The sequence below is a fragment of the Leucoraja erinacea genome, chromosome 19, assembly GCF_028641065.1.
Source record: "Leucoraja erinacea ecotype New England chromosome 19, Leri_hhj_1, whole genome shotgun sequence".
Classification (NCBI taxonomy): Eukaryota; Metazoa; Chordata; class Chondrichthyes; order Rajiformes; family Rajidae; genus Leucoraja; species Leucoraja erinaceus.
This window is the reverse complement of record NC_073395.1, coordinates 38,008,270-38,035,012: the sequence shown is the minus strand read 5'-3', so window position 1 is coordinate 38,035,012 and position 26,743 is coordinate 38,008,270. Positions and strand designations below refer to the sequence as shown.

Sequence of the window (26,743 nt, the reverse complement as noted above, 5' to 3'; positions counted from 1 at the left end):
AGCATCACAGCCGGCTTCGACTAAAAAATGACCAATTTTTAAAACAGCAACCTATTTTTAGTCGCGGCTGGTTTTGAATTTTTTGAAATAATCGCTGGAGAGAAGAAGCGGGAACCACTTTTGACCATTAGGGAGACTGACAAAAACCTCCGGGAACCTCACGGAAACCTTGGGTGGGGCGCAAAGTCTCCAGACGTTTCCGTTCAGATTTCCTGTGTGTGACAGGGGCATAACAGCGCCAGAGACCCAGGTTCGATCCTGACTATGGGTGCTGTCTGTATGGAGTTTGTACGTTCTGCCTGTGACCACGTGGGTTATTCCAAGGTGTTCTGGTCTCCTCCCACACTCCAAAAGACGTACAGGTTTGTAGGTTAAAGGGCTTCTGTAAAATTGTAATTTGTCCCTATTGTGTAGGATAGTGCTAGTGTACAGGTAATCGCTGGTCGGCATGGACCTGATGGGCTGAAGGGCTTGTTTCCACACTGTAGCTCTAAAAGTAAACAAAAAAGCAAAGTACTTGCACCATCTTGAACATATTCCTCTGTGTTGATCAATCCATTTGGCCTATCTCAACAGTGGATTCAACATGGATTCAACAGTGGCTGAATGGGAGATGCCAGAGAGTAATGGTGGATGGTTGTTTGTCAGGTTGGAGGCCAGTGACTAGTGGGGTGCCACAGGGATCTGTGTTGGGTCCACTGTTGTTTGTCATGTACATCAATGATCTGGATGATGGTGTGGTAAATTGGATTAGTAAGTATGCAGATGATACTAAGATAGGTGGGGTTGCGGGTAATGAAGTAGAGTTTCAAAGTCTACAGAGAGATTTATGCCAGTTGGAAGAGTGGGCTGAAAGATGGCAGATGGAGTTTAATGCTGATAAGTGTGAGGTGCTACATCTTGGCAGGACAAATCAAAATAGGACGTACATGGTAAATGGTAGGGAATTGAAGAATGTAGGTGAACAGAGGGATCTGGGAATAATTGTGCACAGTTCCCTGAAAGTGGAATCTCATGTAGATAGGGTGGTAAAGAAAGCTTTTGGTGTGCTGGCCTTTATAAATCAGAGCATTGAGTATAGAAGTTGGGATGTAATGTTAAAATTGTACAAGGCATTGGTGAGGCCAATTCTGGAGTATGGTGTACAATTTTGGTCGCCTAATTATAGGAGGATGTCAACAAAATAGAGAGAGTGCAGAGGAGATTTACTAGAATGTTGCCTGGGTTTCAGCAACTAAGTTACAGAGAAAGGTTGAACAAGTTAGGGCTTTATTCTTTGGAGCGCAGAAGGTTAAGGGGGGACTTGATAGAGGTTTTTAAAATGATGAGAGGGATAGACAGAGTTGACGTGGAAAAGCTTTTCCCGCTGAGAGTAGGGAAGATTCAAACAAGGGGGCATGACATGAGAATTAAGGGACTGAAGTTTAGGGGTAACATGAGGGGGAACTTCTTTACTCAGAGAGTTTGTAGCTGTGTGGAATGAGCTTCCAGTGAAGGTGGTGGAGGCAGGTTCGTTTTTTATCATTTAAAAATAAATTGGATAGTTATATGGATGGGAAGGGAATGGAGGGTTATGGTCTGAGCGCAGGTATGTGGGACTAGGGGAGATTATGTGTTCGGCACGGACTAGAAGGGTCGAGATGGCCGGTTTCCGTGCTGTAATTGTTATATGGTTATATCTCTGCAGATTATCACTTATAGCTGATCTTTCACTTTCAATTACTTTTGCTTTTCTTTGCTGCGTCTAATTTTGAGTCTACATTGACATGGCTCCCTCTGCTAACAATTTAGGTGCAGAGTCTTATATTTTGGAAACAATTCACAATAATAATTTCATTCTAAATTGATGTGTTTCTTCAGATTTAAATACAGATCAGCTTCACCAACTGTATATTAGTTCATTTTTGAATTTTTTGCAGGAAGCTGCAATTGACACCTAAAGATTTTCTGCAAGGCTAGTTATTACTTTGATGCTGTGATGTGCAAAACGTTTTCCTAACACTAGCAAAATGTTGAAGGGATTTAGATGTGTGCCCCATATTTCCTGGAGGGCCTGGCTAGTATGAGGCAGACTCTGCAGGGTGGCATCAAATCAAAATCTCACTTTTGCAGTGAAACTGAACAAAGCATGATCTCTAAAGGGCCTGTCCCACTTGGGTGTCATTTGCGTGTCATGCAGACGGAGTGCAAAGATTTTGTACATCCCAAAATCCTGGGGCACCGCGCGTCACTGCTTACGTCACCATGCGCGAGTCATGTCGCGTAAATGACGCGCAAATGGCGCCCATGAGACAGGCCCTTAACTTCAAGTTACCTTTGCATCCCTTCTCTCTCCGTTCCTTCCCCACCCTAGTCATTGTACTAATTTCCCTGTCGTCCTGGTTAGTTTCATTGACCGTATAACTCATTATCACCTAGTCCACAGCTAACAATGGACTGTTTCCTTGATCATCCTTACTTTTTTGCATATCCTTGTCCTTGTCCTTGTACATCAGTCACTGAAAGTAAGCATGCAGGTAGAGCAGGCAGTGAAGAAAGCGAATGGCTTGTTAGGCTTCATAACGAGAGGAGTTGAGTATAGGAGCAAAGATGTCCTTCTGCAGTTGTACAGGGCCCTGGTGAGACCACACCTGGAATATTGTGTGCAGATGTGTTCTCTTCATTGGAGGAAGGACATTCTTGCTATTGATGGAGTGCAGCTTAGGTTCACCAGGTTAATTCCCGAGCTGGCGGGACTGTCATGTAATGAAAGAATGGGGCGACTGGGCTTGTATTCACTGGAATTTAGAAGGATGAGAGGGCATCTTATAGAAGCATAATAATAATAATAATAATAATAATTTTATTTATAGAGCACTTTAAAAACAAACATAGCTGCAACAAAGTGCTGTACATCACTAATCATTGACAGAAAAGTTAATACACACCAAAAATAACAATCAAAAGAAATAGTAGGAAAAGACATATAAAATAAAGAAACATCAAAAAACACCACAAACAGAAGCAAAGCCTCAGGCAGGGTCAAAAGCCAGGGAGTACAAATGTGTTTTAACAGTGGATTTGAAGATGGACAGTGAGGGGGCCTGTCTGATGTGCAACGGCAGGGTGTTCCAGAGTGCCGGAGCAGCAACAGAGAAGGCTCTATCCCCTCTGAGCCTCCGACTAGACCTCGGTACCTCCAGGAGCAGCTGACCAGCTGACCTGAGGGACCGGGCAGGAGCGTATGGGTGGAGCAGCTCAGAGAGGTAAGGCGGGGCGAGCCCATTCAGAGATTTAAAAAGAAATAACAGTATCTTAAAATGAACTCGAAAGTGCACCGGGAGCCAGTGTAGGGAGGCCAGAATTGGCGATATGTGCTCCCTCTTTCGAGTCCCTGTTAAAAGGCGAGCAGCAGCATTCTGAACCAACTGGAGACGAGCCAGTGAAGAACGAGCAACACCAAAATAGAGCGCGTTACAGTAATCCAGCCTAGATGTAATAAAGGCATGGATTACTGTCTCAAAATGCTGCCGCTCGAGAATGGGCTTCACCTTCGCCAGCTTCCTTAGGTGAAAGAAGCTGGACTTAACCACCGCGCATATTTGGTGATCTAATTTAAAGTCACTGTCCATCCTAAAACCCAGGTTCACAACTGTTGGCTTCACATACCTTGACAATGGACCTAAATCAACAAATGGAGGTTCACGGCAGCCATTGGGATCAAATAAAATCACCTCTGTCTTCTTTTCATTAAATCCAAGAAAGTTTAGGGCCAACCAGGACTTAATGTCATCAAGACAAGACAGAAGCGATTTTACAGGAAAGGCGTCTTCCCCCCTCAGCGGCAAATAAAGCTGGGTATCATCTGCATAACAGTGGAAAGAGATGCCATGCTTTCTAAGGATGGAACCCAGAGGAAGTATGTACAGCGAGAAAAGCAGGGGCCCCAGAATCGAACCCTGTGGAACCCCATATGACAGGGGAGCGGAAGAGGATTCAAACCCAGCAAGGCTAACACACATGGTTCTGCCCGCCAGATAGGACCTGAACCATCCCAGAGCACTGCCGCAGATGCCCACTAACTGCTGTAGCCGAGATAATAAGATATTATGGTCATGTAAAATTATTAAAGGATTGGACACGCTAGATGCAGGAAACATGTTCCCGATGTTGGGGGTGTCCAGAACCAGGGGCCACAGTTTAAGAATAAGGGGTCGGCCATTTAGAACTGAGATGAGGAAAAACCTTTTCACCCAGAGAGTTCTGAATTTGTGGAATTCTCTGCCTCAGAAGGCAGTGGAGGCCAATTAACTGGATGCATTCAAAAGAGAGTTAGATAGAGCTCTTAGGGCTAGCGGAATAAAGGGATATGGGGAGAAGGCAGGAACGGGGTACTGACTGTGGATGATCAGCCATGATCACATTGAATGGTGGTGCTGGCTCAAAGGGCCGAATGGCCTACTCCTGCACCTATTGTCTCTGTATCGATGTATCTATGACACGAAACATCACCCATTCCTCCTCCAGAGATGCTGCCTGTCCCGTTGGGTTACTCCAGCATTTTTTGTCTGTCTTTATTGTAACCCAGCAACTGCAGTTCCTTCCTACACACAACACGATCCAGTTGACTGCAACAAAATAAGTCGGCCCTCTGCTTCCACTCTGGGCCAGTGAACTGAAACATTAAAGGTAACATGATCACTCACTGATATTAGCCTTACATTAAAAAAAATGAACTGTCCAATCTTAATCAAGTCCTTTAAAGCAGAGTGGCCAACTCAGCAAACGGGTATTCCTTGCTTTTATGTGGTCCAAGATATATCAGTAGTTTGTGGTTAGTGCCTGTTTTAGACAAATGTCCTAAATACTCTGGCACTGACTGGTGAGGTTATACTTTCATCTCATTTGCAGGATGAAATATTATTTCTGCCACGTTGCAATTGCAGATCAAGGTGGCAGATTCTGGCCATGTGATCCTTAGAAATCAATGGGCTGAACATCAAAGAGGTTCTACAATGGGCTGTACCAGTTTAATGTTCTCGTTGGCGGTAGAGTTAGTAAGAACTCTCAGCATTTCTGGTGACTTCTTGATTTTTAAAAAGTTGAATTAAAAGAAAATCTGCTTTGGCCCTCCAAACCTCTTGTAAAGTCATTTGTCATAGGTTGTTATATTAACATTTCTTGTTGGCATTGAATGCAAATTATTATTCTCTCAGAAAATATGCGATTGTTAGGATGTCGGCAGATCATTTACTTGCTCAAGCCTTTTATGGCTTTCAATAGGATTGTACTTGAAAAATAACCCAACTCCATTAAGCTATTTTGTCCCATTTTCCTTCCTAACTTGAATTAACAAAGTGTACATTAATTCCAGTTTAAAATAATGAACCAGCATCAATTGTATTTGTTTTCAAACTTTTAATATCCTTTCTATTTCATAACTTCACAAAAATTCAGCACTAATTTATAACTGCGCTCACTAGTTCCTTATGTTCCACAATCAGTTGAAATAGTATTCCACTCCCTCGTCTACTTATTCTGCTTAATATCTGATGATCTGCACGGTGGCGCAGCGGTAGAGTTGCTGCCTTACAGCGCCAGAGACCCGAGTTCGATCCTGACTACGGTTCTGTACGTAGTTTGTACGTTATCCCCGTGACCTGCGTGGTTTCTCTCCAAGATCTTCGGTTTCCTCCCACGCTCCAGAGACGTACAGGTTTGTTGGTTAATTGACTTTGGTATAAATGTAAATTGCCCCTAGTGTGTGTAGGTTTGTGTTAATGTGTGGGGGCCGCTGGTTGGTGTGGACTTGGTGGGCTGAACGGCCTGATTCTGTGCTGTATCTCTAAACTAAAGATAAATTAGGTACATTTTAAATGTGTTTAAATAATCAAATAAATTACCACTTAACTTTCTGAATTTCCTGGAATTCTACTCTAGAATCTCGTCCTGTACTGTAGTTGTTGGAATCCAGGTACCATTCAGTCAAATCCACAATGACTTTGCTCCAAGGCCAAATTATTTTTTCCTGGGTTTGCTTTAAACCCTCACATCATCTAGGTGTGATCTAACCAAGCCAGTGGAAAGTTGTAGCATAACATCGATCCATCTATTTGCCTGTCTACTGGAGGCAAGTCCAACATTCTATAAGCCTACTTTGACCAGTTTATTTCCATATGCATGTTAATTTAATCACTTATACAGATCACTTTTTTCTCTCTCTCTGAACTTCCACAACTCTTATCCTTTACTATTTACTACAAAGTGGATAATGTCATACCCACTGTGAAATCTGCAGTATTGCCCATTCAGTCAATCCATTATTATTTAATGCTGCCATCCATGTTGGTCAGACAAGTCTATCAATTTACAGTATCTTTCCAACATCAGAGCAAGAGTAGCAATACAATCATAGATTGATACAGCACGGAAACTGGCCCTTCGGCCCAACTCATTCATGCCAACCAAGATTGCCCATCTAAGCTAGACCCACATGCCTGTGTTTGGCCATTAACCAAAGGGCTGAAAGGGCAGCACGGTGGCGCAGTGGTAGAGCTACTGACTGACAGCACCAGAGACCCGGGTTCAATCCTGGCTACAGGTGCTTGTCTGTTGGGAGTTCAAAAGTTCTCCCCGTGACCTGCATGGGTTTTCTCCGAGATCTTCGGTTTTCTCCCACACTCCAAAGACGTACTGATCTGCAGATTAATTAGCGTAAATTAGTGTAAATGTAAAAATAGTCTTAGTGGGTGTAGGATAGTGGATCGCTGGTCAGTGTAGACTCGGTGGGACGAAGGGCCTATTTCCGCGCTGTATCTCTAAACTAAACTAAACTAAACTGAACTAAATCCTCTCAATCTTTTGTATCCATATACATGTTCAGGTGTCCTTTAAATTCTATTATATCACCTGCTTCAACTACCTCCTTTGGCAATAACGAAACCCCATTTAGAGGCTTGCCTACTTTCATCAGTCGCCACCATTGAATGAGGGTGGGCTACATCAAATACTTAGCAGGCAGCAAGCAAAACATTGTACAATATTCACTTATTAATAATAAATCCACAGAAATGCAGCCAACCTATTCATGAAGTGACTTTACAGTTAGAACTTTAAATATTTTGTTTTGAGTAAACAAAATAATAAATGTTACTGCCTATAATATTATAATATGAGAGAACTGTGAATCACTGCATCTCTGTCATCTTGAGTTCATCAATTGGAAGACACAGCAATGGGTTCCAGGATCGATAAATTTAAAAAAAATCAGAGCATCAAAATAACACTTTTAAATAGAGACTTAATAATAATAATAACTTTATTTATAAAGCGCTTTTAGACAACATCAGTTACCACAAAGTGCTGTACATGGGAAGTCAACAAAAAGTTGTTACAAACTACTAAAACCATTAAGACGACAGGACTATAAAAACAGTAAAAATTAAAAGACATTAAAAGCACTAAAACAGGAACAATGTCTCAGCCAGTGTCGAAAGCCAGTGAATAAAAGTGAGTTTTTAGGGAGGATTTAAAGATGGACAGTGAAGGGGCCTGTCTGATCTGCAGCGGCAAGGTGTTCCAGAGTGCCGGGGCAGCAACAGAAAAGGCTCTAACCCCTCTGAGCTTCCGCTTAGACCTTGGTACCTCAAGGAGCAGCTGATCCGCTGACCTGAGGCACCGGGTAGGAGCATATAGGTGGAGCAGCTCAGAGAGGTAAGGCGGGGCGAGGCCATTCAAAGATTTAAAAACAAATAAAAGAATTTTAAAATGAACTCGAAAGTGCACTGGGAGCCAGTGAAGGGAGACCAAAATTGGCGTAATGTGCTCCCTCTTTCGAGTTCCGGTTAAAAGGCGAGCGGCAGCATTTTGGACCAACTGGAGATGAGCCAACGAAGCTCGTGAGACTCAAGAGTAGAGCGCGTTACAGTAATCCAGCCGAGATGAAATAAAGGTGTGAATTACTGTTTCAAAATGCTGCCGCTCGAGAATGGGCTTCACCTTTGCCAGCTTCCTTAGGTGAAAGAAGCTGGACTTAACCACTGCGCCTATTTGTTTATCTAATTTAAAATCACCGTCCATCATAAAACCCAGGTTTAAAACTGTTGGCTTTACGAACACTGCAAGTGGACCCAAGTCAACAGAGGGAGGTTCACGGCAGCCATTAGGGCCGAACAAAATCACTTCTGTCTTTTTTTCGTTAAGTCCCAGAAAGTTTAAGGCCATCCAGGACTTAATGTCCTCAAGACAAGACGGAAGTGATTTTAGGGAATAATTATCTTCTTTCCTGAGTGGCATGTAGTTGTTCAAATATTCACCCTGAAGAACAGTTCAAGAGAGATCGCTGTGCTAAAGAACTGGTACGTCATAATACTGAGAACTATATTCAGCACAATGTATCTTCCTCTTTGCTGTACCTATAGTACTTAGCTTGACTTGGTTGTATTTCTGTATAGTATTATATGATCACATTGGATAATATTAATAAACAGAAACAGAAAGAATATAGGTTTTTCAAAATGTTTGTTGATGGTCGATTCAGAACTAAATCAATTTCTTAACAGCTGTATTAGTTTGCCATTGAAATTGGTACCTGGAATTGTAGTTGACACCATTTTGTAAGCAACAATTTTGTACCAGCACAAAGCATTAGTCAAAAATATTTTGTTGGAGAAAGAACCGCCATTTGTTCTGGAACACCACAAAGAAAAATGGAGAAAAGGAAAAATTCTCTGAGGTGGCCTCATCCCCATGAATGATAATTGTCACTTTGTAAAGTCTTCCCTTTCATTATAAAAATAATCTGTTTCACTCCATACTCATTGGTTCTCTTCTATCATGCACTGAGCAGTTACTGCAGGTAAGAAGGTGGTGGAGACACTTGCTGAGCATAGTCATGTTAGTAGATTTTTAGATATAAGGTTCAGCACTACACGCTACCAATCCCAGCTGTGGAGACATTGGTATAGTTGTCTCGTTGTAGCACACTGATCTTTCTTTTTTATTCTGGATTTTAAAATTGTGTTTTTTGTATATAATTTATGATGTTCCTATTAGTAATTTACTAAGCTTTTATATGTATTTTATGGTGTTTATGTATTCTATGTAATGTTGTATTTTATCTGGACCTTGAGTCTGAAATATAAGTTTATTATTAATAATAATAATAATAATAATAAAATAATATTAAGGGATCCAAGATAGAAGCAGTTGGCACAGGAATAAGTTGCCAAAGGAAACAATTGACTATGATCTTATTGAAGAATGGAGTGGGCAGAAGTGGCTGAATGGCCTAAATTGGCTTCGAGTTCTTATTGTTTTCTGTTTTCCATCTGTAGAGCACTATATGCTTGAAGCCCGGGCTTGCCAGAAGCCTATTATGCATCTGTAGCAAGAGGCTAATGGAAGATGATCCTTGGATCTCATCCACATGGTGGCTCTTCCACTGGCAGCTTGTTTGAGTAGAAATGTTTAAGAAAGCCTGTCTGCGTGCTTTGTTACGGGCCTGTCCCACTTAGGCGATTTTTTCGTCAACTGCCAGCGACTGTCACAGTCGTATCATGTCGCCGAAAAAGTGGCAACTGGACTCCCCCCCCCCCCCCCCCCCCCCCCCCCCCCCCCCCCCCCACGATAACGTCTATGACAAGCCTCGACAACCTTTCATCTAATCGACGTCAAACTACGGCAAGCGACCGACAACCGACGACCCATTAGGACGTCCACCTACGACCACACCTTCGACCACACTGGCGACAACCAAAGTCAATCTACGCCCACCCATGACAAGCTACGATGAGCAACGACCCTGAACTGAAGACAACTCAAGACAACTTCAGTCGCCGGTACCTGTCGCCGGTTGACGTAGGTTGATGTAGGTAGTCGCCAATGGAATTCACCGCAGTCAGCACCCGGCGACAACCAACATCACCCGGCGACAACCTACGCATTCCTGGTGACAACCTACAACAGCACCTACGACAGGAGAAGACAAGCTACGTCAAGCCCACTGTCGCTGAAAAGTTTGAACATTTCAAAATCCAGCGGCAGCCAGAAAAACGTTGCAGCCTGTAGTCGCCAAAAAAAAACCCTAAGTGGGACAGGGTCTTTAAGTTCTCATGGATATTGAACAGGAACAAAGTCATGGAGTTATATAGCACAGAAACAGGCCTTTTAGCCCAACTTGCCCCTTCCAACCAAGATAACCTATCTACACTAGTCCCACCTGCCTGCATTTGGCCCATAACCTGCTAAACCTTTCCTATCCATGTACCTGTTCAAATATATTTTGAATGTTACCTGCCTCAACTAACTCCTCTGGTAACTTGTTCCATATTCCCACCACTCTCTGTGTGAAAATGCTGTGCCTCTGGATTCTATCACATATCTTTCTCCTTTCACATTAAATCTATGTCCTCTAGTTCTTGATTCCCCTTCTCTGGGTGAAAGACTCTGAGGATTCTGGCTTTATCTTGCACTAAACGTTATTCCCTTATCATGTATCTGTTCATTGCGAATGGCTCGATTGTAATCACGTATAGACTTTCAATTGACTGGTCAGCACGCAACAAAGTCTTTTCACTGCACCTCGGTACACCTGACAATAAACTGAATTAAACTGGATTATGTCATGATTTTATAGACAACTAGACCAAGTGCAGACCCGTTGGGTCTGTTCCCCCAATGGTGTGATCCCCCAACCCAATATTCCACCATGCACCCGTCTCCTCCAATGGAACTGAAGCCGTTCTCAAAAGTAAGATTCCAACACTGCCCTGCCTCCCTCAGCAATGGATTAAAAAAAAAATCCAATGGCACCTACCCTGCCTGCTGCAGCAGTGAAAAGTTCAGAGTGTCCCTGTCTTGCAACTTTGTTTCGAAGTGTGTTGGGAAGCTGACATGTAAATGGAGAAGCCAGTTAATTTTGAAATACTTGGGTGTGGAGGGGGGGGGGGGAGAAGGATTTGATTAAAAACGTGCACTTCAACATGACGAAATGTAATGAGGAGCGGATACTTAGAAAGAAAAGCGAAATCTCTACCGAAATGGAAAAGATCTCGGAGATTGAGCGTCTGGATTGGGCGTGGCAATGAATCAAAGGAAGAAATGCAGCCGGCAGCAGTACATGCAAATGGATCCATTCCGATTGGACATCTGCGAGCATCGGCCATTCCGATTGGACATCTGCGAGTATCGGGCACGAATTGAAAGGCAGGAAGGGCGCCGGACGGCAGTCGGTCGGATGGCCCCGGAGTTTTATAGATATATAGATAGATTACCAAAGCGGTGCATTTATAACCAAAGGGATGCTGAGGAATCTTGAGATTGCAATCAGATTTCTTGAAGAAGTTCTTAATGACCATGTATCCCCAAAGAACCATAACAGCTATCTGCAACACCATGAGAAACTACCTAAAAATAGGTCTTGTGAACTTAGCAAGAGGAACAAGAATTTAAAAGATTGTACCTGAAATGCAATTGTAATGCAGGTCACCATCAACCTTGATATTATCAAAGTTATTATCTTCAAGGAAAGTATACAGACATTTTTTTTGTTCATTAGAGGGGAGGATTTTATGTTAATTACTAATACAATGAACAATATATTCCACTTGAGCATAAAAGAGTTTATTTTCACGTGATTTTGAAAAACATCATACAATGATAAGATGAGCTGCGTGTGTTATTGTTGCTATCTTCCTTGTGTCTCCAAAGGTGGCTGCCTCCTTGGTTGGACTTTGGATAATCACTGGGTGAGTAGAGTTGTGGTTTACAATTCGAAGATTATCTTCTCAGTTCTGTTTTGTTAATGATCTCATCAGGAAGTAAATCAGACACAATATAGGTCAAGGGCGTGAACAAAGGCTAAAAAATGAGCAGGTCCTTCGTCATGGCTATTTGATTGTACAATAGCGGGCACTGTTAGAACCATGTTTTACACACCAATGTTTAATGTTTTACTTGTAATCATTAATGCAAATATCTTCTTTGAAGTAGAAACATGACCACATTGTATGAGTCATTTCTTTCAATGATTGCCGCTAATTTCAAAAGAGTTAACATTCCACATTGAAAAAGGGTCTCAACCCAAAACGCCACCCATTCCTTCTATCCAGAGATGCTGCCTGTCGTGCTGAGTTACTCCAGTATTCTGTGTCTATCTTCACACTGAAAGGCTTTGTTTTGACAGCAATATTCTCCAATGTGCATAAATTCTGGATTTCCCCATTGCTTCTTTCTTCAAATACTTCTATTTTGAAACAGCTTTACACTCCCAACTTCAGCAAGGATAAATCACTGCAGGTTTATTGTTTCAGTCAATATGTGTGCTTTAAATCACCCCTCTGTCATAAACCCTTCCTTCTCAATCATTTACAGTGGAGGCAATTGCCACATCCAGTTTTGACTTTATTTGAACAGTGTTCTATCTTCTTCTGCATGCCTTTAGCTTAACTCTTTCCATACTGACACTTTAGACATTTCACCATTCCTGATTGCTGCTCTAATTTTTTAAAGTTTTATTGAGCTACTTGTGGCACGGTGGTGCAGCGGTAGAGTTGCTGCCTTACAGCGAATGCAGCGCCGGAGACCCGGGTTCGATCCCGATTACGGGTGCTGTCTATACGAAGTTTGTACGTTCTTCCCATGACCTGTGTGGGTTTTCTCCGAGATCTTCGGTTTCCTCCCACACTCTAAATACGTAAAGGTTTATAGGTTAATTGGCTTGTTAAATTAAAAATTGTCCCTTGTGGGTGTAGTCTAATGTTAATATGCGGGGATCGCTGGTCGGCACAGACCCGGTGGGCCGAAGGGCCTGTGTCCGCACTGTATCTCTAAACTAAACCAAACTAAACTAAACACATATTCACAAAAAATATGTTCTCACGCATTGAATTATTAAATGATACATCTGGGGCTTTATTTCATTATGCCAAGTATTTCTATTCTCAGTTTTATACATTTTTAATATCCACCAGATAGACTGTGATGACAACTATAACCTTCCTTCAACCTGTCTTTTAATTTGCCAAATTCAGAAGAAATAGGTTGTACTTGTTGAAAGCTTGGCTCTGTTAGTATCCAGTGATCATTACATAACTCACAGAGTTAGTTCATCATATAAGTATTCTTGGAGCACTTTATTCCAATGAGTTGGCTGTCAAGAGTGGTTGTAAATTGAGTGCAGTCCAACAAGTGATTTAAAATGATTCCTTTTTATATCATTGACTTTAATAACTATAATGAAAATCCCACTTTAGATTCCCCGAAAGAATTCCATTCAACATTATAGCTCTACGTAAAGGGCTGCACACTGGCAGTGTGTTCCCAGACCACACAAGCTGTGAATGAATTATGACGGTTTCTCTCATGAGTGAAAGAACAAGAACAATGTGTTCTGTGGGGATTATTGGGTTGAAATTTAAAATGGTTCTGGAACACAAACCCTTTGTATCTGCATCATCCTGGAAATGTGTTTCGTAAAATGGCCTTGACTTACTTCCTGGATTTTTTAAAAGAAATGTTTTTGTAAAATCATATAGTTGCTCAATAGAGATTTGTGTTCTGTAACGATAGCCATTTTATTTTCAACTTAGTCATAGAGTCATAGAATGATATAGTGTGGAAACAGGCCCTTCGGCCCAACTCGCCCACACCGGCCCACAATGTCAAAGCTACACTAATCCCACTTGCCTGTGCTTGGTCCATATCCCTCCAAACCTGTCCTATCCATGTACCTGTCCAACTGTTTCTTAAACAATGGGATAGTCCCAGCCCCACCTACATCCTCTGGCAGCTTGTTCCATACAACCACCACCCTCTGTGTGAAAAGGTTACCCCTCGGATTCCTATGAAATCTTTTCCCCTTCACCTTGAACCTATGTCCTCTGGTCTTCGATTCCCCCACTCTGGGTGAAACACTGTGCATCTACTCGATCTATTCCTCTCATGATTTTCTACACCTCTAGAAGATCTCTCCTCATCCTCCTGCGCTCCATGGAATAGAAACCCAACCTACTCAACCTCTCCCTCTAGCTCACACCCTCTAGTCCTGGCAACATCTTCGTAAATCTTTTCGGACCCCTTTCAAGCTTGACAATATCTTTCCTATAACATGGTGCCCAGAACTGAACACAATATTCTAAATGCAGCCTCACCAACGTCTTATACAACTGCAACATGACCTTCCAACTTCTATACTCAATACTCTGACTGATGATAGCAGAGTATTAGATAAATTCTTTATCTAATAAAAAGATCTGCATTAGTTAAAGGCGTATTAGAGAAAACCAGCAATAGTGGAAAACATAACGTTAAACCTATCAATATGTGAAACAATGAAGTTAACGATTTTGGGTTGTGATTGTGTACTGGAGACTCTAATGCCAGGTCTTTAACACCTTGTTAATTCACCCACAAAGTCGCCTTGAGCCAAAATACGACTATGTAATAAGCTTAAGACAGCCACAAAAGGCTGGGGTTAATCAGCGGGTCAGGCAGCATCTCTGGAGCAAAGGAATAGGTGACGTTTCAGGTCGAGAGCCTTCTTCAGACTAATAAGCTTGATCTATGCACAGAATGTGAGCTATATAAATTGCCAGTTCGACAATGCTGACGGTCACGCTCACGGCCGACGTGTGAGGTCTAATTATAATAAATCACAATAGTTGCAGTGGCATCATGTAGCACAGGTATGGTTCAGGTTTTGTAGAAGTCACAAAGGAATGTTATTCATTTTTCTTTGAGATTTTTAGAGATACAGCGCGGAAATACGCCCATCGGCCCTACGAGCCCGCACATCCCAACCAGCCATCCGCGCACATTAACACTATCCTACACACACTAGGGACAATTCACACTCATACCAAACCAATTAACCTACAAACCTGTACGTCTTTGGAGTGTGGGCGGAAACCGAAGATCACAGAGAAAACCCACGCAGATCACAGGGATAATGTACAAACTCTGTACAGCCAGCACCCGTAGTTGGGATCGAACCCTGGGTCTCTGGTGCTGTAAGGCAGTAGCTCTACGGCAGCACCACTGTGCCACCAATGACAGGTGGCTACAGGTTTATCACCGTAGAATTACTTTGGCATCTAATCCAATATGAATTCCCCTAAAAGGTAAAATATGTAGGCAGATCAAAGAATAAATGCAGATCAAATGCTTCAACCATTCCCACTGCCAAATCTTCACTAATGTTTACATAAGGGATAAAGTAGAAAATATATTTTAGATTTGGATAATATTAAGAAGGTGACTGGAAGGCTGGTTGGACACAGAATTAGTAAAACAAATTATGTTTACCAACTTGATGAATTAGTTTCCACATTTATAAGTTCAATAAACATTTTCATATCCTACATAAACATTAACTAATAAGTGTACTTGGATTTACAGGGCAGACCTTCAGCTGAAAAGCTGGCCGATCCACTCACACAGTAGAACTGATGCACTAGATAGAATGTGCTGCATTATTTTTGCTGGTCTGTTTTTCGGCAAGAGCAGAACATGAGCCCAAACTTTCAAGTGCAAAGCAATAGATTTGCAGCTAACCAATACAACTAACGTTCCACTTTCCCCATGAGGAATCATGTGTAAGTTGGCTGCTAAAATAGACCAGTTTTCTGACGCATTAGTGTCTTAATGTGAACAAGGGCATTCTTTGGGGAATTCATCGCTGCCCTCTGCACTGAATTTCTACATCCTTGGGTCCTTCAACGTATTTGCAATAAATCTCAACGGGACCATTCCTAATTACAGACAAGATTAGCTCTGCACATCACTTCAGTAAGGAATGCATAGGATGTCTTTCAGTTCATTGTGCTTCGACCTTCCTTGGCTTGGGGCAAACCCCATTTGCAGTTATGGATAGAGGATAGGGAGGAAGAAAGGGCAAGAGAGTCATCAGTCTCTTACCTGCGCAGAATCATAGGCTGAGAGAAAAGACCACCAGACAGACCACTGTGTCCATACAATCCGAAAATTAGATACCTTGAATAATGGAGGCACAGTGGCAGAACTTGTAAAATTCCTGCCTCACTTCCACGGATACCCAGCTTATAGAAACATATAAAATAGATGCAGTAGGAGGCCATTCAGCCCTTCGATCCAGCACCAAAATTCATTGTCATCATGGCTGATCATCCACAATCAATAACCCATGCCTGCCTAAACTTACAAAATTCTTAAGGGGTTGGACAGGCTAGATGCAGGAAGATTGTTCCCGATATTGGGGAAGTCCAGGACCAGGGGTCACAGCTTAAGGATAAAGGGGAAATCCTTTAAAACCGAGATGAGAAGAACTTTTTCACACAGAGAGTGGTGAATCTCTGGAACTCTCTGCCACAGAGGGTAGTTGAGGCCAGTTCATTGGCTATATTTAAGAGGGAGTTAGATGTGGTCCTTGTGGCTAAGGGGATCAGGTGGTATGGAGAGAAGGCAGGTACGGGATACTGAGTTGGATGATCAGCCATGATCATATTGAATGGCGGTGCAGGCTCGAAGGGCCGAATGGCCTACTCCTGCACCTAATTTCTATGTTTCTATGTTTCTCCTCGTACCCCTTGATTCCGCTAGCCCCTGGAGCTCTATCTAACTCTCTACTTTATCCCTTATGTAAACATTAGTGAAGATTTGTCAGTGAACTGGCCTCCAGTGAATTGGCCTCCACTGCCTTCTGTGGCAGAGAATTCCACAAATTCACAACTATCTGGGTGAAAAAGTATTTTCTCATCTCAGTTTTAAATGGCCTCCCCTTTATTCTTAGACTGTGGCCCCTGGTTCTGGACTCCTCCAACATTGGGAACATTTTTCTTTCATCTAATTTGTCCAGTCCTTTTATAATTTTATATGTTTCTATAAGATCCCCTCTCACCCAATCCAAGCCCAGTCTTTCCAATCTTTCCTCATATGACAGTCCCGCCATCTCGAGGATTATCCTCGTGAACCTACGCTGCACTCCCTCAATAGCAAGGATGTCCTTCCTGAAATTAGGAGACCAAAACTGCACACAATACTCCAGATGGTATCTCACTGGGGCCCTGTACAACTGCAAAAAGACCCCTTTACTCCTATACACAAATCCTCTCGCTATGAAGGCCAACATGCCATTAGCTTTCTTCACTGCCTGCTGTACCTGCATGTGGATTTCAGTGACTGGTGTACAAGGACACCCTGGTCTCGTTGCACTTCCCTTTTTCCTAATCTGACACCATTGAGATAATAATCTGCCTCCTTGTTCTTGCCGCTGAAGTGGATAACCTCACGTTTATCTACATTATACTGAATCTGCCATGCATCTGCCAACTCACTCAACCTGTCCAGGTCACCCTGCAACCTCCTGGCATCCTCTTCGCAGTTCACACTGCCACCCAGCTTTGTGTCATCTGCAAATTTGCTAGTGTTGCTTTTAATCCCATCATCTAAATCATTACCTCTGGTGATGTTTGTGACAGTTAACATTTCCTCATGATACTCTAGCTTCCTCCCACATTGTTAAGACACGAAGGTTAGTAGCTGCATTGGTTGTCGTAGATTGTCAGTAGCATACATGAGGGATAGAATCTGAGGCGAGAGGATGGGAATAGGGGAAAAATAGAATAGGATTAGTGTATAAAGGTACAGGATGGCTGACGTGGACTAGATGGGCCGAATGACCTGTTTCCATGTTCTATGAATTTAATAGCACCCTCCAGCATCAGTGGTGAATCAATAGTCAATGGGGCTTAGTTGTCACATATGCAAATGCATAGTGAAATTACTTTTGCATACATTACACATGCGGGCGTCGTCATGATTGGCACCATTATTCAAAGTCCAAAGTCTGGTTGGCCCGCGCACTCGATGTTCTTGATAGTTCCTGCAAACTAATGTCCGTCTCCTCTCGTTGCCCGGCCATCTTTGTGTCTCGGGGGGTGATGGGGTGATTCCTGCAGCCTACCTGAAGGTGCTGTAGGCATCACCCTCCTACCAGTCGTTGCTCATTGCATCTGACTTCATCAGCTCCCTCCCGGTTAAACCGTCTGCTGAGCCTTTGGGTGGGTTCCCGATCCCATCGACCGCGAGCCTTTCGGGCGAGGTCCAGCTGACCATGCGGATTCCCAGTGCCGCTGTCGACCATGTCGGACGAGTCGGGTCCGCTTGCCGGGAGTGTCCCCGCCCGCTGCTTCCAGACCTGTATTCCTGCAGGGTACTCACTACTTTTCAAATACATATACAAGCACTTTTTGAGTATTTCATCCCCACCATCCTTTCAAAACCGCAGCATCCTCTGGAAGGAAAACACTAATTTCATCGCCTTTCTAATCCTTTAAATCTATGTCCCTTTGTTTTTGCCTCCACTTGAGGGAGATAGATCCTTCCTAACATTCTGCTTAGGCCCCTCATAATTTTGTACACTTCTATTTAGCATCTCTTCTCCCTCCTGTGATTCAAGAGAAACAATCCAGCCTAAACAATTACACTCAATCAACTTTGTTTAAAGCTTCAAAAACTAACGCCTGGACGTAACTTACATTCTAACTAATGGAAGGAATTGCTTTGTTTCGTGGTTTCCGAGCAGAGCCAGCCCTGTTCTGTTGCCGAGGCCTTGCATTACTGTTCTTTGTGATGATCCATGCTGATCAGTTCAAAGCCGGAGTTCCAGCAGAAAACTGTGCCCTGGATGAAGATGGACAGTGGTCATCGGTAGGACTGAAGCCCATGCCATTCAGCAGAATGTCTTCCAAAGTATCACCAAAATAAGCTGGTGTTCTGTCTGATTCATCTCCCCCCCATTGTGCACATTGAAGTTTGTCTCTGGAACTGGTGTGCTACAATACCGAGAACTATATTCTGCACTCTGTATCTATGTGCAGTTATCTGAAGATAGACACAAAATGGTGGAGTGACTCAGCGGGACAGGCAGCATCCCTGGACAGGAGGAATGGTTGACGTTTCTGGTCGAGACCCTTCTTCAGACTTGATTGGATATTATGCAATACAAAGTTTTTCACTGTACCTCGATACACATGATAATAATAAACATAACCTAAAATCTACCACAATTCCCGAGCTATTTGTTTAGCTTAGAGACACAGCACGGAAACAGGCTCTTCGACCCACCGGGTCCGCGCCAACCAGCGATCCCCGAACATTAACACTATCCTACACACACTAGGGACAATTTTTCATTTACCAAGCCAATTAACCTACAAACCTGTACGTCTTTGGAGTGTGGGAGTAAACCGAAGATTTCAGAGAAAACCCTTGCGGTCACGGGGAGAACTTACAAACTCCACATAGACAGCACCCATAGTCGGGATCGAACCCGGGTCTCCGGCGCAGCAACTCTACCGCTGCGCCACCGTGCCACAATGCTCAGAGAAATGCCGTCTAATTCAAATACTATTTGATTCATCGTAATCTGCCATCTTGACTGTAACACAGCTATTAAAAGATACTTTTGCAATATTCTCTTTCCAAAGTGAAAATGTGAAATATTAAAGAAAATAATGGAAGGTAATTTCTGCACGAGTGAACATTTTGCAATGTTGATTGTTTCCCTCAAGAACAAAGTTGAAACTTGATTGTGGTGCTGAATAATTATGGATTATTTAGGAGTCATCAGGACATTCAGAATCGTTGAGCCCATTCATAATTCTTCTCAACCTGTTTTTAAGTCTGACTAAAAAGGCCACGTTTAATAACGTTAGCCCTCCTTACCCAGTTGTACATATTTAGTTGTGGTCAGATTTATACCAAATCAACCATGATAACACTAATGGATTGTTCAATTAAGTCCAATTCAAACTTAATGCACAAAGATGCTGATCTCAGTGGTCTGTAAAGCATTTTTTTAAATGTGATTTATTTTCTCAAATGTAGTTTATATTTCATTATTTCAGGTTAGCAGACGTTTCTGCAGCCAACAACACCTCAACCAACACTTCCAACTTTTCTATATTTTCTAAATTCATTACCAATGGCAGTCATTACTACATATTCTACATCTATGTGGGACTCTCAGACAGCTTCCTTGCACTTGGTGTGATTCGAGGACTGCCTTTGGTTCATACCCTTGTTACAGTCTCCAAGGACCTGCACAAACAAATGCTGCACTCAGTTCTCCAAGCACCCATGACTGCATTCAACAAGATGAAAGCAGGTAATAACTCTTATGAAATGGCTTACGCATGCAGCTTGTTTTTGGATGGGAGTTTTGGATTTAATTTATCAAGCCTTTATGCAAAAATAAACAAAAATGAAGTATTCCTTAGATGAAAGCTAGTTGATATCCATAGAAATCTAACCTGGCTCTGCAAAGCTCAGAGAAGATAATAACAGGCTTTAGTGTATTTGATAACGTATTACTTTCACCACAAAAGTCATAGATTTATTGCCCTGTTTTCCTTGGTCAATTACACATACATCATTTATATTAGAATTATTTAATGTTATATGAAATGATCTGAGATTATAGAGAACGGTTCAGTGCAATCTACTGATAGTCAACTCGTATCCATTGTAATCCCCTACAGTAGTGTTATATGAGCTTTTGACTGAAGCAACATTTGTTAACATTTTCTTTACTATTAAATTTCAAAACCTAAAGGTTTGAATACTTTTGACCATGGTACGTCATTAGCAAAAGGTTTTAAAAATGATCTGGTGACAAAATCAATGGCTCTAGGGGAAATTATTGAAGATTGGAGTCCAAATCTTTCAACTGGATAATCGAACAATAAAAATAAGGAAGGAAATATTTTGATCTGATGGTTTTAATTTGATAATTTGTTTGATTTAGCTGTGCTTTAGCTTTCTGTGTGTACCACATAAATCTAACAATGTCACACAGGCAGAAACCAAGTTAAAGGGCAAGTAAATGAAGTATAACACATATAATTTAATTAACCTGTTACAAGATGCAAGTGACAGATTGATTTGCAAGATTGGCTTTTATTCCTGTGATCTGCAATTAAACTGGAGAGGAGTCAAAGTTGAAACCAGTGGCCTTATAAATCATTTGGCAAAGAAAGAGCATTGAATATTGGAATGCATAAATCTACATTTAACAAGAAACGTATTAACTAATAGCGATGCGGGGGACCTCTACACAACATTGGACTTGCGTCTTATCTGATAGGAATGAACTTGCTACTGTAATTGAATCTGACAAAAACAGGTCAAAATGAACACTATTTGTATATCAGTATTTTACCCGTTTAGTGAAGCACTTCCTTCTGAATGATAAAAACCATAGCCCAGGCTTTTGCAGTGAAGTCGTATTTAGCTGAAATAGGTCACAATTACAGTACTGAATATTTGTGTGAAGTATGATGCATGTGAAGCTAATCCAATGAAACATATGCACATGGAGATGTTACCAACTTTGATTCAATGTGATCTCGACATAAATAGGTTAATATACTTGTATGTTCTAGTCATTATGACACAGAGGAGACAATTCAGGCCATTGGATCTACACTGACTGTCAAAGAACTAACCTCTTAACCACACTCCTGCTTTCCTGATTTCCCTGGATCTCTGAACTTATTGTCTATTAAACCCCCCTTTTTGATTCTATTTCCACTTACTTGCACTAAGGCACGATCTGGATGTGCCAATTAATCTACCAACATCTCTCTGTTGATGTGGAAGGAAAGTCGAGCATCAGAGGAAAGGCACAAGATAGGAGAATGTGCAGTTTCCACATGAGATCAGGATTTAATCTAGATCTGCCTTGCACAAAAAAACATTTCTTTTTCAGGGAACTTTCTCCCATAACCAGCAATAGGAAAGCTTGATTATTAATAATACTTACATGTTCTGTTTTCAACACCATAAATTGGTTGCTGGTTTGATGAGCAGCACATTGAGCAGATTGCCAATGAGCAGCACAGTGGCACAGCTGGTAGAGTTGCTGCATTAGAGACCCAGGTGCAATCCTGACCTCAGGTGCTTTCTGTGTGGAGTCTGCATGTTCCTGTGTCCTTGTGACTGTGTCTATTTCCTCTGGGTGCTCCGGTTTCCTCTCACTTCCCAAAGCATGCAGATTTATAGGTTAATTGGTCTGTGTAAATTGTCCCGACTATGTAGGAATAGGTTGCAAAAGTGGGATAACATTGAACTGGTAAGAACAGGTGATGGATGAATGGTTGGTGTAGACTTGGTGGGCCGAAGGGCCTATATTCATGATGTATCGTTCAATTAATGTAACAATGTAGATGCTAGTACTACAATGTAAGGTGTGTAAAAAGAGTAAAATGTCCTTTACAATTGCATTGGTGCTCATTAGAAATTGATCTATAAGCATTTGGATACAATGAAAGAATTTGCGATGGTACTTAAGCAGATTTATGCCTTACCTTGAGCCTATTATTGTATTTAAAACAAGATGCAGTTAATTTTAGTGTTGTAGTGTATTGCTCATGAAGCATGGATGCTTCTCAACATGTTTCTATTTATTTCCATTTGTAGGCAGAATCCTAAACCGATTCATCAAAGACACTGCCATTATTGATGATGTGCTACCACTCACCGTCTTTGACTTTGTGCAGGTCAGACAATTTCAGATCAAACGCTTTCTATTTTCTCAAAAAAAATTGTTGACGCTAAGATTGTTTTCATATTTAGAGTTGATCTTGCCATCATGTTCGGCACAGACATTGTGGGCCGAAGTGCCTATTCCTGTTCTATACTGTTCTATAGTCTATATCTAAACTTGTACAATGACGTTATTTATCTAATTTTCGAGACTCCTGAATAAAGTGAGTTCAAATTACACACTAAGAATGTTTTAAAATGTAAATTCAGTTAAACAAATTCAAAATAAAACACTGACTAATGCTGATAGGGCTGCACTTGACTTTCCTATGTAGCAATCTGACAAACTATTTAGTCATTTTAAGTCTACAAGGAATTTTTAAAAATCAGCATAAGCTCCGACAGGTTTAAATGAAACATAAACAGATTTAAATGCACAGAAAAGTCTCTTAAAGGGGCTGTCCCACTCGGGCGACCTAATTGGCGATTTTAGAAGCGTTTAGGAGAGTTTGAAAAAGTGTCATGTTGAAGACCTCCTTCAACTATGTTGAAGACCTCCTTTGACTATGTTGAAGACTAGCTTCAACTAACTTCGGGAAAATTGGACACCGAACAGTGGAGAGTGAAGACGACCTCCTTTGACCTCCCTTCGACTATGTTGAAGACTATCTACGACTATCTTTGACTACCTTCAAATACCTTAGACTACCATCGATTACCCACAAATAACATGCCAACCTACTACGACCTACTTCGACTAAACCTACGTGTAAAAAAAATAGTTTTTTTTCCATGGCGTCATTTTACTCGCGGGCATTTTTCAGCATGTTGAAAAATACGCCGCTACCTAGCTGAGGCCTCAAGTATGCTGGGACTACTCTTGAGCATGAAGGAGAGTTACAAAAACCTCCTTGGACCTCGTGTTGACCATGCTGCAAGTATGAATCGAGGGCAAACTCGTCTGAACTCGCAGATTAGGTCGCCGCAGTGGGACAGGCCTCTTACAAAGTCGTAATGCTGCCGCAAGTAAGAATGTCATTGTTCCGTTTCAGTACATATGACAATAAAACACATTATCTTGCCTCTTGACTCCTCTGTTTGTTCAATATCAAGAATGCATTTTCTCTGAGTGGGCAAACTACTCAAATCCACGCTAATTTGGCCTGTATTTCACTGGCTTTGTCCCACTGCCTACAATCATTACCCTCCTGAACTAACCACATCAAAATCAAAAGACCCAAAATGCTAGTCACAAGGAACTGCAGATGCTAGATTCATAAACAAACCACACGGAATGCTGGAGTAACTCAATGGGTCAGGCAGCATCTCTGGGGGACATGGATAGGTGACGTTTTGGGTTGTGAACCTTCTTTCGACTGATTGTAGTAGGAGGTGGGAGAAAGCGGTAAGAGAGGCAGGGGCAGGGAAAAAAGTGATGGGTGGATACTAGAGTTGCCAACTGTCCCGTATTAGCCGGGACATCCCGTATATTGGGCTAAATTGGTTTGTCCCATACGGGACCGCCCTTGCCCCGTATTTGACTGCTATGACCATGTGCTCCTCAAATTACGATGGGGTTACGTTCCGATAAACCCATTGTAAATCGAATATATTGTAAGTCGAAAATGCATTTAATACACCAAACCTTCCATCACCACAGTGTTCGGGGTTGGCCCGCCAGGCGCTTGTGCGTTTTCATTCTCCGGGTTAGTTCCCCCTCCCCCCCCTGCCCCCACATCTCTCTCCTCTTCATTCCTCTGCCCCTGGGAGTGTTTTTAATTTCACGTTTTAATGTATGAAATCTCTTTGGCGTCTCTCAACCGCCCACCTCACCCCCACTCCCACCAACGCCCCTGTTCGGTTGGAGCACTCACCGATTCCCTGAGCACCGACGCCCCTTAAATCTCCCGAGTGCCAGCGCCCGCAGGAGCGAACACACGGCAAATTGGCCCGGCAGGCAGGCGGCAGCTCTGAGATTTAATCAACCGGTCCATCATATCTGTTGCCGTTCGATGTCCATCTCGCCTTCTGCGAGATTCCTCACGAGTCCCTGCCTCGTCGCGTCCTCCCACGGAAAGGCTAATACGGTTCACTTCATCCCGGGCGAGCACGCCACCTTTTGTCCCTTATTTGGGAGTGAGAAAGTTGGCAACTCTAGTGGATATAGATGGGTGAACAAAGGCCGGAGATGAAAAGGAGACAAAAGGCTGTGAGAGGCGTGAATTGTGAGGCCAGAGGATGGGAGGAAGTGACTTTGAACAACATACGAGAGGAAATGGATTGCCGAGTTCATGCCACATACAAACATTTCCTCTGGAAACTTTGACAGCCCTCAAAGGATTTAAAATGTCTTCAATGTATTTGTTGTTTAAATAACAGTAATAATTATGAAAATTAATATAAATCAATGAAAATACTTAAACTATTTTTAATTTAAGTAGTTTAAGCAAATCAGATATTTTTTCTAAAATTCCCTTCTCCTCTCCAATCGTTCCTGCAATTCTATGATTCCTATTGGAATCTGAGGGTTTACAGATCCTTCTACATGTGTAGGAAGGAACTGCAGATGCTGGTGTAAACTGAAGATAGACACAAAAAGCTGGTGTAACTCAGCGGGACAGGCAGCATCTCGGGAGAAAGGGAATAGGTGAGGTTTCGGGTCGAGACTCTTCTTCAGACTGAGGGTCGGGAAAGGGAAACAAGAGATATAGACTGTGATATAATATGATCTGGATGATGGTGTGGTAAATTGGATTAGTAAGTATGCAGATGATACTAAGATAGGTGGGGTTGCGGGTAATGAAGTAGAGTTTCAAAGTCTACAGAGAGATTTATGCCAGTTGGAAGAGTGGGCTGAAAGATGGCAGATGGAGTTTAATGCTGATAAGTGTGAGGTGCTACATCTTGGCAGGACAAATCAAAATAGGACGTACATGGTAAATGGTAGGGAATTGAAGAATGTAGGTGAACAGAGGGATCTGGGAATAACTGTGCACAGTTCCCTGAAAGTGGAATCTCATGTAGATAGGGTGGTAAAGAAAGCTTTTGGTGTGCTGGCCTTTATAAATCAGAGCATTGAGTATAGAAGTTGGGATGTAATGTTAAAATTGTACAAGGCATTGGTGAGGCCAATTCTGGAGTATGGTGTACAATTTCGGTCGCCTAATTATAGGAAGGATGTCAACAAAAGAGAGAGAGTACAGAGGAGATTTACTAGAATGTTGCCTGGGTTTCAGCAACTAAGTTACAGAGAAAGGTTGAACAAGTTAGGGCTTTATTCTTTGGAGCGCAGAAGGTTAAGGGGGGACTTGATAGAGGTTTTTAAAATGATGAGAGGGATAGACAGAGTTGACGTGGAAAAGCTTTTCCCGCTGAGAGTAGGGAAGATTCAAACAAGGGGACATGACTTGAGAATTAAGGGACTGAAGTTTAGGGGTAACATGAGGGGGAACTTCTTTACTCAGAGAGTGGTGGCTGTGTGGAATGAGCTTCCAGTGAAGGTGGTGGAGGCAGGTTCGTTTTTATCATTTAAAAATAAATTGGATAGTTATATGGACGGGAAGGGAATGGAAGGTTATGGTCTGAGCGCAGGTATATGGGACTAGGGGAGAATATGTGTTCGGCACGGACTAGAAGGGTCGAGATGGCCTGTTTCCGTCCTGTAATTGTTATATGGTTATATGGTTATAGAGAGATACAGAACAAATGAATGAAAGATATGCAAAAAGTAATGATGATAAAGGAGACATCCCATGTGGGTTAGATGAAAACAAGTTACAGACAATGAGACTCAACCTCGCTTTACCTCCCCCCGCGTGTCGCTTTACCTCCTTCCTTGCCCCCATTCAAGGACCCAAGCGGTCTTTCCAGGTGCGGCAGAAACCTGCTCCTCCTCCAACCTCATCTATTGCATCCCCTGCTCTAGGTGTCAGCTGCTCTACATCGGTGAGACCAAGCGTAGGCTTGGCGATCGCTTCGCCCAACACCTCCGCTCGGTTCGCGTTAACCAACCTGATCTCCCGGTGGCTCAGCACTTCAACTCCCCCTCCCATTCCAAATCCAACCTTTCTGTCCTGGGCCTCCTCCACGGCCAGAATGAGGCCCACCGTAAACTGGAGGGGCAGCACCTCATATTTCACTTGGGCAGTTTACACCCCAGCGGTATGAACATTGACTTCTCTCATTTCAGGTAGTCCCTGCTTTCTCCCTCCCCTTCGCAGCTCTTCTCAGCCCACTGTCTCTG

General features: G+C 42.4%; 1 protein-coding gene across 1 annotated transcript in view; it reads left to right on the top strand.

Moving 5' to 3' along the window:
• The window catches only part of cftr (CF transmembrane conductance regulator), a 143,693-nt gene that overhangs the window by 92,789 nt on the left and 24,161 nt on the right, over nucleotides 1-26,743 (top strand). The window contains exons 16-18 of the mRNA XM_055650852.1: nucleotides 11,689-11,726; nucleotides 19,863-20,122; nucleotides 22,435-22,514. Coding sequence (XP_055506827.1) covers nucleotides 11,689-11,726; nucleotides 19,863-20,122; nucleotides 22,435-22,514 — 378 coding nt within the window. The remainder of the gene's footprint in view (nucleotides 1-11,688; nucleotides 11,727-19,862; nucleotides 20,123-22,434; nucleotides 22,515-26,743) is intronic.